Source organism: Mirounga leonina, unplaced genomic scaffold (assembly GCF_011800145.1).
Source record: "Mirounga leonina isolate KUSES-001 unplaced genomic scaffold, KU_Mleo_1.0 Mir_481, whole genome shotgun sequence".
In the NCBI taxonomy this organism is placed as follows: domain Eukaryota; kingdom Metazoa; phylum Chordata; class Mammalia; order Carnivora; family Phocidae; genus Mirounga; species Mirounga leonina.
Genome location: NW_023270773.1, coordinates 2,181,155 through 2,196,591, shown reverse-complemented (window position 1 = coordinate 2,196,591; position 15,437 = coordinate 2,181,155). Strand labels below are relative to the sequence as shown.

Genomic DNA, 15,437 nt, shown 5'->3' with positions numbered 1-15,437 from the left:
TCCCTGCCCCGACAGTCTCTCAGGCTCAGTGTTACGGCTCCCGTCCCGAAGCCTCGGTGTCCTTCGGCGTCTCGAGAGCCGCCTCCCGCGCCAACTCCCCCGCGAGCGCACGTGACCAAGCAGGGCGGTGACTCTGTCGCCGCCGCAGTGCTCCGCCCCGGCCTCCTCGCTTCCGCTGGCCCGCGCAGCCCCGCCCCCAGACGGCGGGGAGCCAATCCGCGTGCACGCTTCTTGGCTCCGCCCCGGCGCCCTCCTCGGCGCGCGCCCCTCCCTCCGCCCGCCGGCCCGCCCGTCAGTCAGTCAGGCAGGCCGGCAGTCGGTCCGAGTGGCCGTAACCTCTTCAGCTGTCCTAAGCCGTGCCCTCCTTGCTCCTTCCCGGTCGGCGTCCGCAGCTGCATTCGCAGCGGCGCGGTCCCTCCGGGAGGTGCGGCGTGGGCCGAGCGGCGGCCGCGGAGCGTCGAGCCCTTCGCGGCGGAGGCGGCGGCGGCGGCCCGGCAGCCAACATGGCGGCGGCGGCGGCGGCGGCGGGCGCGGGCCCGGAGATGGTCCGCGGGCAGGTGTTCGATGTAGGGCCACGCTACACCAACCTCTCGTACATCGGCGAGGGCGCCTACGGCATGGTGTGGTGAGTGTCCGCGCCCGCCCGCAGGCCCGGCCACGCCCGCCCACCCCATCGCCCGGGGACGCAGAGGACGCAGCCGTGGCCTCGTCCGCGCCCCGGCCTCCCGGGCCGCCGCGACCCCAACCCTTGGTTTCACCGTCGTCGGTGCGCCAGAGGCCTCGGGCGGGGCCCGGGGGCTGGTCGGGGTTTGGGTGTTGCTCGCGGCGTTTCGCGGGCCGGCCTTCGCTTGCCGCGGGGAGGGGCATAGGGGGCGGAGGCCAGTACCCGGGGACCCCCAGATTCAGGCGCAGCGCGGATTTTAGAGCCAGGACCCCGGGAAGGGAACGGAAGGGGTCCAGCGTCCCCTCAACCCCCCGGTTTGCTAGCATCGTGGCCTTCTTTTTGACATCCAATTGTAGAGCTGGGAATTCCTTCAGAAGCTTGTCGGTGGTGGTGTTGGCCGCGGTCTTAAGAGCGCTTCGCCTCGGCATGTGTGCAGAACGCCGAAATAATTACCTTCTTCCCTTCGCCTGTATTTTGAGAACGGCTTTCATTAAGAATCTTCAGTAGTGCTAACGGTGTTCTCCTGCGCAGACTTTCTATAAAAAGCGTCAGTAGCATCACTGTTAGTTGTGAAATATTTTAATCTTGAAGTTTTTAAAATGGATTTTAATACCCTACTGTTTGCGTTTCAGGAAGGATAAGCCCGCACTGCTCTCTGGATTTATTAAAGAGTCGTTTGGAGTTGGGCCTAATTTCACTTTTTTTCTTTACCCCGAGTGAGCTCTCTTAACAGCGTAAATGTATTCAGACGTTTTAGCACAATTGTTGTGGACTTTCCCTGTTAATGTTTTAGTGGTCAGTATATATGCAGCTTTAATGGAGTTCTTGCAGAATTACATGCACACTCCCTTATCTTGATCCATATCCCCCAGAAACGTTCCTGGTTCTTTTTATAGAATTAGCTGTATTTTGTGCTGATGAAGACTTATGGAAGTGTAGACTCCCTTACACCTATTTCTTCTTGTGAGTGTGTCTTGTGCTGAGTGAAGGAGGCAAACTAATATTTATTGAACACTTGGTGGCAGGTACTGTACTAGGTATATTATCTCATTTTATTTGAACAGCCACCTCGAAGGAGGAAAGGTGGTGATATCCCTCTTTCAGGGGAGAAAGTATTTCGAGGTGAAGCAAATTCTTCAGGTCATACAACTAGAGAGACTGGAGATCGTAGACTGAGATCCTGTCTCAAGTGCTGCAGCTCTTTCCATTAAACCCTGCTGTCTTTAAATAGTGTTATTAATAGCTTTAGAGTTTGGCATATTTTACTGTTGTAAGCAAGTCTGTTTTAGAAATGTATTCAAATTTGAATGATTGTGATTATAGAAATGCCATAAAGGGCATGTTTTAACGAGTATCTTAGACTAGTTAAATTTTAAAAAGACTAATTGAATCTTGACTATTTTCATTCTCTTGAGCAAAATGCTTCACATATACAACTGTGAAAATTAATGTGAACTCAGAGGTTTAGGAGCCAAAAGAGGAATTAAATTAGGTCTAAAAGAAATAAGGCCCTAGAAAGTACTGCTCACAGCATCACTTCTCTGTCATACATCTGATTGCTATTGCACCGGCTGGTAAGTATGCTAGTAAACACGTGTCAGGAGAGGTTCAGAATTGTCCATAACGTCCTTCAACTTTCTTAAAAAATTTAACATCTAAAATATGGACTGAAAGAAAATCTTTAGGTTTAGGATACTTTAATTGAAAGGGTTTTTTTCTTTTTTCTCCTGATGAGATTCTTACTAGTCTGAAGATAATTTAGATAGGGTAGCTATTTCTGTCATTGCTGTAGACATATTTGATCTTCCAAGTCTCTGTCGGGGGAGATGCTGAGTACTTTTACAGTAATTTTCCTTTCCTAAAATCCAAAAACAAGTATAATTGGAAGTAGAATCCTCGGTCCAGGTTATAGCTTTTACTCCTCATCTTAGTAAGAATGTAATCTATGTTGCACATTATTAGCATTTAATAAATGTTGATTAAGAATGCTGGGTTTGGGGCGCCTGGGTGGCTCAGTCGTTAAGCGTCTGCCTTCTGGCTCAGGTCATGATCCCAGGGTCCTGGGATCAAGCCCCGCATTGGGCTCCCTGCTCAGCGGGAAGCCTGCTTCTCCCTCTCCTACTCCCCCTGCTTGTGTTCCCTCTCTCACTGTGTCTCTCTCTGTCAAATAAATAAAATCTTAAAAAAAAAAAAAAAGAATGCTGGGTTTATGGAGGGTTTCTTGAATGAAATGTTATTTAAATAGCGATATTTTTAAAAATGTAACACTTCCAGACATTTGAAGATTTTCAGGCAATTAGGAATTTTTCCTTTTTTGTGCAGAGCCCTTTCCTAATCATTGTATGGAGGGTATTAAAAGATGAAGAGTGGAGTTTGAGTTGGGTATTTTAAGAGTGGTTATGATTTTGATGGATAATAGGCTCAAGTGACAGTTTGAGCTGCGGAATCTAATCCTGGAAAAGTAGGTAGCAAATGGTAGAGGACTCTAAAGGCAAAACTGAGTTTGATTCTATATTTGTGCAATGAAGAAGCATCAATGATTTTGAAAACAGGCAGTCATATGGTCAATTCTGAGATTTTGGGGGGGTAGATCAACACTGGTGGAAGTGATATAGAAAAAACTGTGATGTTACAATTAAGCTATTGTAACTGTCTAGAGGTGAAGTGATACAGTGGTATTGGAAGGTAATAGATGGAGATGTTGAGAGACCTTATTTAGATAGAATCCATGGGGGGTGCCTAAGTGGCTCAGTTGGTTAAGTGTCCAACTCTTGATTTCAGTTCAGGTCTTGATCTGTGTCGTGAGTTCATGCCCGGCATGGAGCCTACTTTAAAAAAAAAAAAAGAAGAAGAGGGGCGCCTGGGTGGCTCAGTTGTTAAGCATCTGCCTTCGGCTCAGGTCATGGTCCCAGGATCCTGGGATCGAGCCCCGCATCGGCTCCCTGCTCCGCAGGAAACCTGCTTCTCCCTCTCCCACTCCCCCTGCTTGTGTTCCCTCTCTCCCTATGTCTCTCTCTTTCAAATAAATAAATAAAATCTTAAAAAAAAAAAGAAAGAATTCATGGAGTGCCTGGATGGCTCATTCAGTGGAGCATGTGACTTTTTATTTCAGGGTTGTAAGTGTGAGCCCACCGTTGGGTGTAGAGATTACTTAAAAATCAAATCTTAAAAAAAAAAAAATCCATATGGGCTCTTTATCAGAAGAATGGTAGAAAGACTGAATTATGGCAAGTATGGGAGGAAGCAAAGGATGATGAGATCTAGAAGGGTAAGAGTCTTAATGAGGTGGGATTTGGATTTAAGAGGGATTTCTGAGACAAGGATTTTTGAATTTGGATATGGGTATATTTGTTAATTCCAAGGCTTCTATTTTGGGAGCCTGGGAGGATGGTTTTGCTGTTATCAGGGAAGAAATACTGCAGACAAAGCAGGTTTATTAGGGAGAAATAGTGAGTTGAGACTTACTAAGTTGTGATGACTGTAGGCCATTTAGGCTATTTCCAGGAGGCATCTTGAAATTTAGAAGAGGGAAGTAGAATCTGGAGATGAAAATTTATGAAAGTGGTAGTCTTGCATGGAAGAGCACATTCTTATCTGAGGAGACCGACGAGGTGAAATTGCAAGCAGATGTGTATATTCATCTTTTTAGTAAACACTCCATACATTCAGTAGATTTTCAAAGGGATCCATTGTCCCAGAAAGGTTAAGAACTGAGGTAGAACAGGAAGACCACAGAGGTAAACCAGACAAATTTTTTTTAAAGATTTATTTATTTATCTTAGAGGGAGGGGGAGAGAGTGAGTGCAAGCGTGCGCAAAGGGGAGGGGCAGAGGGAGAGTCTTAAGCAGACTCCTTGCTGACTGGGAGTGTGACTCAGGTTTCAATCTCACGACTCTTGAGATCATGACCTGAGCTGAAACCAAGAGTTGGATGCTTAACCGACTGTGCCACCCAGATGCCCCCTTGACAAATATTTTTTTTAAGATTTCATTTGTTTATTAGAGAGCACGATTAGGGGGAGGAGCATACTCCCCATTGAGCAGGGAGCCCAATGTGGGACCTGATCCCGGAGCTCTGGGATCATGACCTGAGCTGAAGGCAGATGCTTAACCCACTGAGCCACACAGGCGCTCCCCCTTGACAAATATTTTTAAGAGGTAGGCAAAGGAATGAGAGCCTTAGGACTGGTGAGACATATTAGAATCAGGAAAAAAAAATGTATGAGAGGAGAAACTGAAGCTGTATATGCTTGATCATTTATTAACTAAGATAAGTATTTTGAGTAAGTTGAGTTTGAAACACTTTCTGAATATGATTGCGAGGTCATCAGGTTATCTCCATAGAGATACTAATTGAAATAGAGATACTTTGAGAGTGGTTAAGATGGGGGCGGGGGGATGTGAGAACTGAGCCAAAGGAATGCCTGACTTTAGGTGTCAACAGAGGGCCAGTAACAGAAGAGGACAGAGGGAGTGTGGCTAGAGAGACCAGACAACCAGGAGTGCATATCATCAAAGGAGCCAAGAAGACTGTGGTCATAAGGGATTGACCTTGGATACTATAGAGGACAGACAATGCAACTTGAAGACAAGCTATTGGACTTGTTGATTTTCAACTCTCCTAAAAAAAGATGGTTGCAAGCAAAATTTCAGTGTGATCACCTTCCAAATGGTACAATATCCTGTCTTATTAAGGCTTTTTGATTATGGCAGACTAGTAGAACTACCATTTAGTCAACACTTTGTTTTATATGGGTCAGTTAATCCTCACAACCACACTGCAAACATGGTTACTTTGTACAAAAGTGAGGAAACTTGAGACACAGAGATTAGTTAACTTGCCCAAGGATACACAGCTAGTAAGTGATAGTGCATCCCAGTCTGTCTGGTTCCTAAATGATACTCAACCAAAGGTCAAAGTTGAGAAAGTGTATGTTTTCATACACTTTTCAGTAGGAAATACCTATTACCTGCTTTTGCTTATATCACATTTTAGCCTTGTATTTTATTTTTTAAAGATTTTGCATTTAGAGAGCGAGCGAGCACAAGTGAGAGGGGCAGAGGGAGAGGGAGAGAGAATCCCAAGTAGATTCTGCACTGAGCCTGTAGCCCGACGTGGGGCTCAATCTCAGGACTCCAGGATCATGACCTGAGCTGAAACCGAGTCAGGTGCTCAGCTGTGCCACCCAAGCGCCCCGCTTTTTAGCCATTTATTTATTAAAAGATTTTATCTATTAGAGAGTGAGTGCGTGCGCACACACACAAGCAGGGGGAGGGGCAAAGGGAGAGGGAGAAGCTGACTCCTTGCTGAGCAGGGAGCCTGATGGAGGGCTCCATCCCAGGACCTTGGGATCATGACCCGAGCCAAAGGCAGATGCTAACCAACTGAGCCACCCAGGCGCCCTCTTTTTAGCCTCTTATTTTATTTTAAAGTTTTTAGTTTTTTAAAGATTTTACTTATTTATTTGACAGAGAGAGACACAGCAAGAGAGGGAACACAAGCAGGGGGAGTGGGAGAGGGAGAAGCAGGCTTCCTGCGGAGCAGGGAGCCCGGCGTGGGGCTCGATCCCAGGACCCTGGGACTTGGGACCGTGACCCGAGCCGAAGGCAAGGCGCCCAGTGACTGGACCACCTAGTGCCCCTCTTTTTAGCCTTTTATTTATATTTATTTATTAAGATTTTTATTTATTTATTTGACAGAGAGATAGCGAGAGCAGGAACACAGGCGGAGTGGGAGAGGAGGAAGCACGCTTCCCGCGGAGCAGGGAACCTGATGCGGGGCTCGATCCCAGGACCCTGGGATCACGACCTGAGCTGAAGGCAGACAGTTAATGACTGAGCCACCCAGGCGCCCCTCTTTTTAGCCTTTTAAAAAACTTTCCACTCGGGGCGCCTGGGTGGCTCAGATGGTTAAGCCTCTGCCTTCGGCTCGGGTCATGATCCCAGGGTCCTGGGATTGAGCCCCGCATCGGGCTCCCTGCTTGGCGGGGAACCTGCTTCTCCCTCTCCCTCTCCCTCTACTGTTCCCCCTGCTTGTGCTCTCTCATTCTATCAAATAAATAAATAAAGTCTTTAAAAATAAATAAATAAAAAATAAAAAACTTCCCACGCAAGGTCATTCACTCAGAAAATATTGAGCACCTATTATGTGCCAGGATTTACACAGTCCCTGCCTTTTAGTATCCTTTAGTCCAAGTGGTTGGATGGAGTAATAAAGAGAATATACCAGTCCATTCAGAAAGAATGTGTGTAGTGCTGTGAGAAAAAGAAGGCCTGAGTGATATGAGACTGTCTTTGTATGGCTTCATAGACTTTTGACCTGGGTGTTGTAGTATGACTAGGAATTTGCCTTGAGATGTGCATTCTAGGTAGAGGAGAATGTACATGCAAAGGCAGCACATCAGGTCAGGAAAACCACAAGTTTTTTGGGATGGCAGGAGTGTAGCGTGTCTGAAGGACAAAGCTGTTGACAGCTGGGATGGACAGGGCCAAATCCTAAAGGACATTGTTTACTGAGGAGTAGACTTGATTTTGTAAGTGAGAGTTATTAAAAGATGGCCTTGTCTCTGCCAGTTCCTCGTCAAATTTTGTGAATTATGTTCCCCTCTTTGTGTCTCTTATGCTTTCCACCTGCTGTGCTTACTTTCTCTTCTTATCTTGGGTTACTCAGTGGGTGTAACTTCTATCCCTTTTCCAGGGGCATTTTGAAATGTATATGGGTTTTGTTTTTTGGTTGTTACATTGATTGGGGAATATTATAGGCCTTCCATGTGTATATGGTGGAGGCAGGTATGCTAAACAACCTACAGTGCATGGTACAGTCCCTGTGCTGAGAATCATCCTGTCAAGATGATAGTAGTGCACCCCTCCAGTCCACCCCCAAGAAACATTGGGCCCTGTTCAAGTCCTGTGTTCCCCTAAGGCTCATCTTCTCCATAAACTTACCCTTACTACTGTCGGCTGCAGCACTCCCTCCCTTCCTGAAACTGCTGGGTATTCGTACCACCTGTTTGAAAGGCAAGACCAGCAGTAGTGTGTATCATCTGTAGAAGCTCAAGACTTAAAAGTGGATCTGGATTCAGATTCTTAGTTTTGCTTGTTAACATTTAATAAAGAAGTGTCTTGTACGATTTTGGGAGCTCAAAGATCTGAGTACACCATTTTACATGAGCAATGAAAATTCAATGTTTCTGAACAGTTTTGAGTACAAGTATCTCAATGAAATTAATTTTGATATTAATAACATCCCTGTTGATGGTAGAAATCTGGTGGTTAGCTATAACTGATAAGCCATTTCCATGAATTTAATTTGTAGGTTTTCACTTCTCAAGTATTTATGAAAAGTTTTTTATGAAAAGCATCCAAGTTTTCTTAGAAACCATACATAATTTATTCTCTACCTTGTTCACATTAAGGTACCTGCTAATTAAAAACTGATTCCCCAGGGCGCCTGGGTGGCTCAGTTGTTAAGCATCTGCCTTCAGCTCAGGTCATGATCCCAGGGTCCTGGGATCGAGCCCCGCATCAGGCTCTCTGCTCAGCGGGAAGCCTGCTTCTCCCTCTCCCACTCCCCCTGCTCGTGCTCCCTCTCTCACTGTGTCTCTGTCAAATAAATAAATAAAATCGTAAAACAAACAAACAAACAAAAAAAACCTGGTTCCCCAACAAACCCAGATCTGTTTCACCCTGTATCCAGTTCACTCTACCCACTCATCTAACCCTGAGATGCTGTTTTTTCCCTTTTGTTTCTCTTTCACTACTTGGGGCTTCCTCACATTGGAAAGCCAGCAGGATAGATATTCTCCAAGAATCTTTTCGGATTCTCAGTCTTAGGACAGTCTCTGTGTTCTGAATCCATGGCCAGTAGGAGCTGAGAAGTAGGGTGTAGGGGTATGCCATGATCAATTAACTGACATTAGTTGCATGCCTACCTTGTTTTAGGTCACTGTGGTTCCAAGTTCATTTTCATTCTCATCTTTGAGGTAATTTTTTTTTTACTTTATAGATAAGCAAACCAGGTCTCATGTAATTTGTCCAAGGTTCACAGCCAATAAATATATAGCAGAACTGAGATTTATCTCGACCCCAAACCTGTGAGTGGGTTATTTATTTTTATTTATTTATTTATTTATTGGGCTTTACTCTGTTATACCAAGCTACCTGGAAACATGCTTCCTATAGCCCAGATTCTTTTTTTTTTTTTTAAGATTTTATTTATTTGACAGAGAGAGACACAGCGAGAGAGGGAACACAAGCAGGGGGAGGGTGAGAGGGAGAAGCAGACTCCCCGCTGAGCAGGGAGCCCGATGTGGGACTTGATCCCGGGACTCCAGGATCATGACCTGAGCTGAAGGCAGTCGCTTAACCAGCTGAGCCACCCAGGCGCCCTAGGATGGTTTTGAGTAGTCCAGGAAGATGTCCTTGAGGAAGCGGTATTAGTTGGGACCTGAGGAATGACTTGGAGCTAGCTAATTAAAAGGTGGTGTAAGGTGCTGGAGTGTCTCATGTACTATCTTGTAGAAAATAATTGTGGAAAGTGAGTTTATGATTAAGATTCAGGGATCTTTCTCATGGTACTGCAGGGATGGGAAGTGCAGTTAAAGCTTCAGGATACGGTTGTAACCAAGAACTAGAAAATAGACCAACTCCCCTACCTCCCTCTATCTTGATGTTTACAAAATATTCTTGCACTCTGTATCTCTGCACAGCTGGGGATTTTTTCTTTTCTCTTTCACCCCATCCCCATGCATTTGGCAGAAGAGCGCTTATCCTAGCTTCCTCAAGGTATGTGTCTTTAGTACATTGACAACCAGAGGCTGAGAGCACTCTGAATCCAATTCCTGGGAGAGAGAATTTGATCCAGCTTGGGATAGTGTCCATCTCGGGTCCAGTCAGCTGGTGGAGTCATTTGAAAAGGCTGAACTTCTCTAAGGTATGAGGAATGAGGTAGGGGTAGTCAAAAGATGTTTCCTGTTGACTGCTGACTTGCCAGGTTCAAGTTCTTGGTGCTGCTTCCCCTGCTGTTGTCCAGGCTGGAATTTTTCCCTGCTTTTTGGAGCCTGTGGGGAAGGAAGAGAGGAGAGGAGAGGGAGAAGTAGTTGAGACAGAAGAGCTTTGCTTTGCTTTTAGGGTTCTTTTGTTTTTCTGTCTCTGGTATTATGGGGGTGGCAGCTAAACTGGGTGGTATCTTTAAACTTTATTTGGTATTTGATACATATGTAGCATGTGTAAGTTAGGTAGCCTAACAGTAAACACTTAAGAACCTACCACTCCCTGAGTGACTTTTTTTTTTTTAAGATTTTATTGATTTGCACAGCGGCGGCGGGGGGGGGGGGGGGCGCAGAGGGAGAGGGAGAAGCAGGCTCCCCACTGAGCAGGGAGCCCAATGCTGGGGGGCTCAATACCAGGACCCTGAGATCATGACTTGAGCCAAAGGCAGAGGCTTAACCCACTGAGCCACTGGGGCGCCCCTCCCTCAGTGACTTCTTGACCATATTGTCTGAGGTCAACATTCTGATCTTCGGCCACAGCCTTCACTCCAAGGTTTAATTTCTTTCTGGGAGCCTGTACAGTGGAGCGGGTAAGGGCATGGTTTTTCACCATTTATATATGTGGCTATGGCAGGTTATCCAACCTGAGCCTTGTTTTCCTCATCTGTAGAAAGGGAGTAGTGGTGTACACCTCAGTATTGTGAGGATTAAATGAGGTATGTAGGTGAAGTGCTGAGTGCTCAGTATCTGGTTAATGCTCTAATTATTCCCTTGAAGTAAATGGGCCTGGCAAGACCTGGATCCTCTCTCACCTCAGTCTCTTTGAATATCCTTTTCTTTTAAAAAAAATATATATATAGAGAGAGAGAGAGAGCGAGCCAGTGAACGCATGAATGGGGGAGGAGCTGGGGGAGGGCAAAGGAGGGGGAAAGAATCTGAAGCAGACTCTGAGCTGAGCTCATGGAGCCCGACGCTGGGCTGGATCTCATGACCCTGAGATCAGTCATGGCCTGAGCTGAAACCAAGAATTGGATGCTCAACCGACTGAGCCAGCCAGGCACCCCATGCACAAGCCTATTTTTTAAGTGGGTTATTCTTTTTATTATTAAATGAAAATAAAGCATCTCTGAGTAGTTTTTATACTAAGCAGATCATATGTTTTTTTCTCACATGTCCCCTAAAATAATTTTTGAGAATTTGAAGCCATATCAAAGTTGTCCTCCCTATTTAAGAATCATATTCTATTGTAAGAAATAAAACTGTGGTTGACAACTAAAAGTTGGTAGGATAGCCTAAGAAAATTAATAGTTTTTTCTCAGCCAGTCAGTATCCTGTACACAGATTCAAACTCCTTAGCTCAATTTTGCAACATTATTTCAATTACTAGCATTAATGGATTTGTTTTTCCAAGCATAGGTACTCCCAGAATCTCTTATCCTAGGTGTTGGGAGAGATGGCCAGGTATGAATCTGATGCAGATTCTGAGAATTCCCTTTAAGGCCAACTGGAGGGGTCAAACAAATGGACAGAATATGAGGGTTGCAGCTTCTACTAATTATTAGGGTCTCAGGTTTTGTAGTTTGGACCTTAATTTGGCTTAACAAGCTCTTTTAAAATGTTGATATCCCCTTCCAGGATGTAGCCCTGTTCATCCTTTTATATGACACTTGATTTTTTTAAAAAAATTGACCAAACAGCAAGCAAAAGGAGGCTGTGTCTAGCTTTCTTTCATTCTACCTTCTATTTTTTATTTTTTTTAAAGATTTTATTTATTTATTTGACAGGGAGAGACACAGCGAGAGAGGGAACACAAGCAGGGGGAGTGGGAGAGGGAGAAGCAGGCTTCCCGCTGAGCAGGGAGCCCAATGCGGGGCTCGATCCTAGGACCCTGGGATCATGACCTGAGCCGAAGGCAGATGCTTAATGATTGAGCCACCCAGGCGCCCCATCGTTCTACCTTTTAAAATAGCTATATCAATATACTATAAAATTCATAATATTTTAAGTGTTCAGTTCAATCATTTTTAGTAAATTTACTGAGTTGTGCAACCATCACCACAATCCAGCTTTAGAACATTTCCATCATTCCAAAAAGTTCCTCCTTGTCATTTGCAGTCAGTTCCCACTCCCACTCCCACCCCCAGGCAACTCCTGATCTGTTTTCTGTTTTGCCTGTTTTTGAACTTTGATGAAAATGGAATCATGCAAGATACGGTTTTTTGTATCTGGTGTTTTCTTCACTTACAGTGGTTTTGATATTCATCCGTGTCATTGCCAGGATCTGTAGTTTATTGGGGTGTTTTTTTTTGGTCATTAAATAGTAATTACTTGGATAGATATACCAGATTATGGATATGTGGAAGTTTTTGGGTTTTGTCTGTTATGAATAATGCTGTTATACATTCATCTATAAGTTTTTGTGTGGACATTTGGTTTTATTTCTCTTGGTTACTTGGGAGTTGCTGGGTCATAGGACAAGCTCTGTGTGTGTTTTTGGGGCAGAGGATGGTAAAATGATTTTAGTTTAAACCATAATAAGAGTACAAATTAATTCATTGAACAAATCTGAATACCCTATGTACTGGCCTTATTCTAGGTACTGAGAATGGTGTGGTAAACAAAACTTAGTCCCTGACCTTGAGGAGTTAGCTCTTCAGTGAAGGTAGACTAATGTTTCACTTACTGGTAAGTGCTATGAAGAAAACTTTTATAAAATAGGTTAAGAGTATAGAGTGGAAAGGGGAAGGCATTTTTTTTTTCTGTAAACATTTTTAATGCTACACACTTAAATTTTTTTTACATGTAACTTTTCTTTTTAAACAATCTGAAATGTTTAGAAATATTGTAAGGACAGTACAAAGGTTTTTCCCTGCACCAGTTGAGAGTAAATGGTTGATACAGTGCCGCATTCTCACCAGAACACTTCAGTGTGTATTTTTACCAAACAGGGAATGTCTCCTACCTAACCATAATATAACCATCACTATCAGGAAATTAACACTGACACATTATTACTTCTTACTCTTGAGACCCTGTTCAGCAATCTTGTTTCATTTAGTTGTCCTGTCTCTTTGGTCTCCTTCTGGCTCATCAGTTCCTCAGACTTCCTTTGGCTCTAATACCTTAACACTTTTGAAAATTGTTGTATTTTTACTTTTGAAGAAACCATCAAACTACTTTCCAAAGCAGATACACCATTTTACATTTTCATCAGCAGTGTGTGAGGCATTCCATTTCTTCACAGCCTTACCAAAACTTGGTTTAGTAAATCTTTGATTATATCCTATCTGTTGAGTTTATAAGTGGTATTGCATTATAATTTCACTTTTTATTTTCCTCCTGATTAATGATGATTTTTTTTCTGTGCATATTAACCAGTTGTATATCTTCATTGATGAAGTGTCTGGTCCTAACTTTTGCCCACTTAAAAAAAAAAAATTGTGTCTTTCATTTGGTTTTGGTATATATAGCTCTGCTCTCTCCATGTTTTCCTTTAGAACAGGGACAGCTAAAATTTGAAGCATAATCCAAATCTAATCATGAGGCAACACCAGAAAAACCTGGTATAGGGATATTCTACAAAATAAACTAGCCTATAATCTTCGAAGATGTTAAGGTCATGAAAGTAAAAAAAAAAAACAAAACAAAAACCCAAGGAATTGTTCCAGACTGAAGGAATCCAAAAAGATGTGACAACTAAATATGATGGGTGAATCTGAATAGGCACAATAGAATGGGGCCTGGATTGTAAGAATGTATCAGTGTTAACAATTCTGATATTTGCAAATTGATTATGTAGGAAAATGGTCTTGTTTTGTTTGTAGGAAATACACACTGAAGTATTATGGGTAATGAGGCATCATATTAGCAAATTTACTTTCAGATGTTTCAGAGTACAAATTTGATGAACTAAATTTACAATTTTTCTGTAGTTTGAGATTTAGTTCCTTTTCACCGAAGAGTTCGGTCTCTGGAAGGTGCTTGTGTGAGGGTGTGCTGAAATTTGGGGCAAGTCGCGAAAAGCATCTTTCAGCCAAGTGAAAGAGTACTGGCCGGGGTGTCAGGGGACCAGAGTCTCCATCCCTGCCATCATTGGCATGTTTCGTGGGCTTATGCTAGTCACTTTGCTTCTGCAGATTTTAGTTTTTCTCATCTGAAAATTAAGGGATTAGTAAAACTCTATAAAGTCCCTTTCACCTCTAATGTTGTCATTGCCCTCAGAGACCTTCCGTGAAGTTAGCACATATATATATACATACACACATATACGTGTACATACACATATATAAAGAAGACTCATGCACAGATTATTTCCTTGTTATTGGAAAGCTATCTATTTTAGTGTAGTTTACTGGAGAAACCTCTGGAGAGTCATTACTGAGATCTAAAAGAAATGGGGAAACTTCCTATCAAAAACTAACAAAATAGGGCAGTCAGTAAGTGGCTGCCTTTGGCTCGGGTCATGATCCCGGGGTCCTGGGATCAAGCCCTGCTTTGGGCTTCCTGCTCAGTGGGGAGTCTGCTTCTCCCTCTCCCTCTTCTTCTGCCGCTCCCTCTGCTGTGCTCTCTCTCTCACTCTCTCTCTCTGTTAAATAAATAAGTAAAATCTTAAAAAAAAAATGGAATTAAAAAAAACCCCAACAAAATAATTTACTTTAATGTTAAGCTCAAAATTAAACCCTGAGGAAAATGATTATTTTTGTGCTCTTAAGTTGGAACTTTCTGTACAGAGTACTGGTTTACCTCAAGTGATTAGATTATTCACGTGTGTTTGAAGAGAGAGTTTTTAAAAACTTGGTGACTGGGATGAATGTTAATGCTGTCATAGGCATTGGGAACAAACGGGTAATGAAAATGTAGAGCTTCAGAGATAGGAAATACTTAAATAGAACTGATTATAAGTAAATCTTTTTTTTTTTTTTTTAATTTTTTTTATTTTGGGGCATCTGGGTTGGGTGGTTCAGTCCATTAAGCGTCTACCTTTAGTTCAGGTCATGATCTCTGGGTCCTGGGATAGAGCCCTGCAGTGGGCTCCCTGCTCAGCAGGGAGTCTATTTCTCCCTCTCCTTCCCCCCCCAGCCCCCCCCTTCGTGTGTGTGCGTGTGAGCTCTCTTGCTTTCAAAATCTTAAAAAATTTTTTTTTTATCTTTAAGTAATCTCTACATCCATTGTGGGGCTCAAATTTATAAGTCTGAGATCAAGAGTCACATGCTCCGCTGACTGAGCCAGCCAGGGGCCCCTGATTACAAGTAATTCTGAAAAAGAGAAAACTTAGTACAGTCTTATTTATAGAAGAAATAGTTTTAACTGAACAGCTAAAGAAAATAAAGCAAAACCAATACATTTTCCCCAATTAATATCTAAATTTCCACTGAACACAGGTCAGGCTTGCAAAATAGGGAGCAAAACCTACAGAATTTACTTTGGCCACAGGGTTTTATCTTGATTCAGTAACTGAGTTGAGGGTACTGCTATTTATTGTTTCAATAGAAATGTGAAAATGTTTAGTTTGGGGCTTATTTGAAATGTTCCTTCTCTTTTCAATCTAGCAATGCTGAACTTACCTTCAAATAAAATTTTACTTCCTTCATTAAATCATCTTTGTTTCTGTCCCATAGTTGAAGCAGATTTTTTTTTTAAGATCAATGTAATCCTTTCCCGTAAGTTAATTTTTGTAAGACCATATAGGCATATAAAAATATTTGATATGATGTTTCACATAGTGAAAAACCAGTTGACAGCAACACTAGATTAATCTAAGACTATTGCCAGGAACGTTTATCC

General features: G+C 43.1%; 1 protein-coding gene across 1 annotated transcript in view; it reads left to right on the top strand.

The window, feature by feature from the left end:
* Positions 1-295: 295 nt before the first annotated feature.
* MAPK1 (mitogen-activated protein kinase 1) overlaps positions 296-15,437 on the top strand; it is a 109,385-nt gene continuing 94,243 nt past the window's right edge. Inside the window, exon 1 of the mRNA XM_034989209.1 lies at positions 296-625. Coding sequence (XP_034845100.1) covers positions 504-625 — 122 coding nt within the window. The 5' untranslated portion in view covers positions 296-503. The remainder of the gene's footprint in view (positions 626-15,437) is intronic.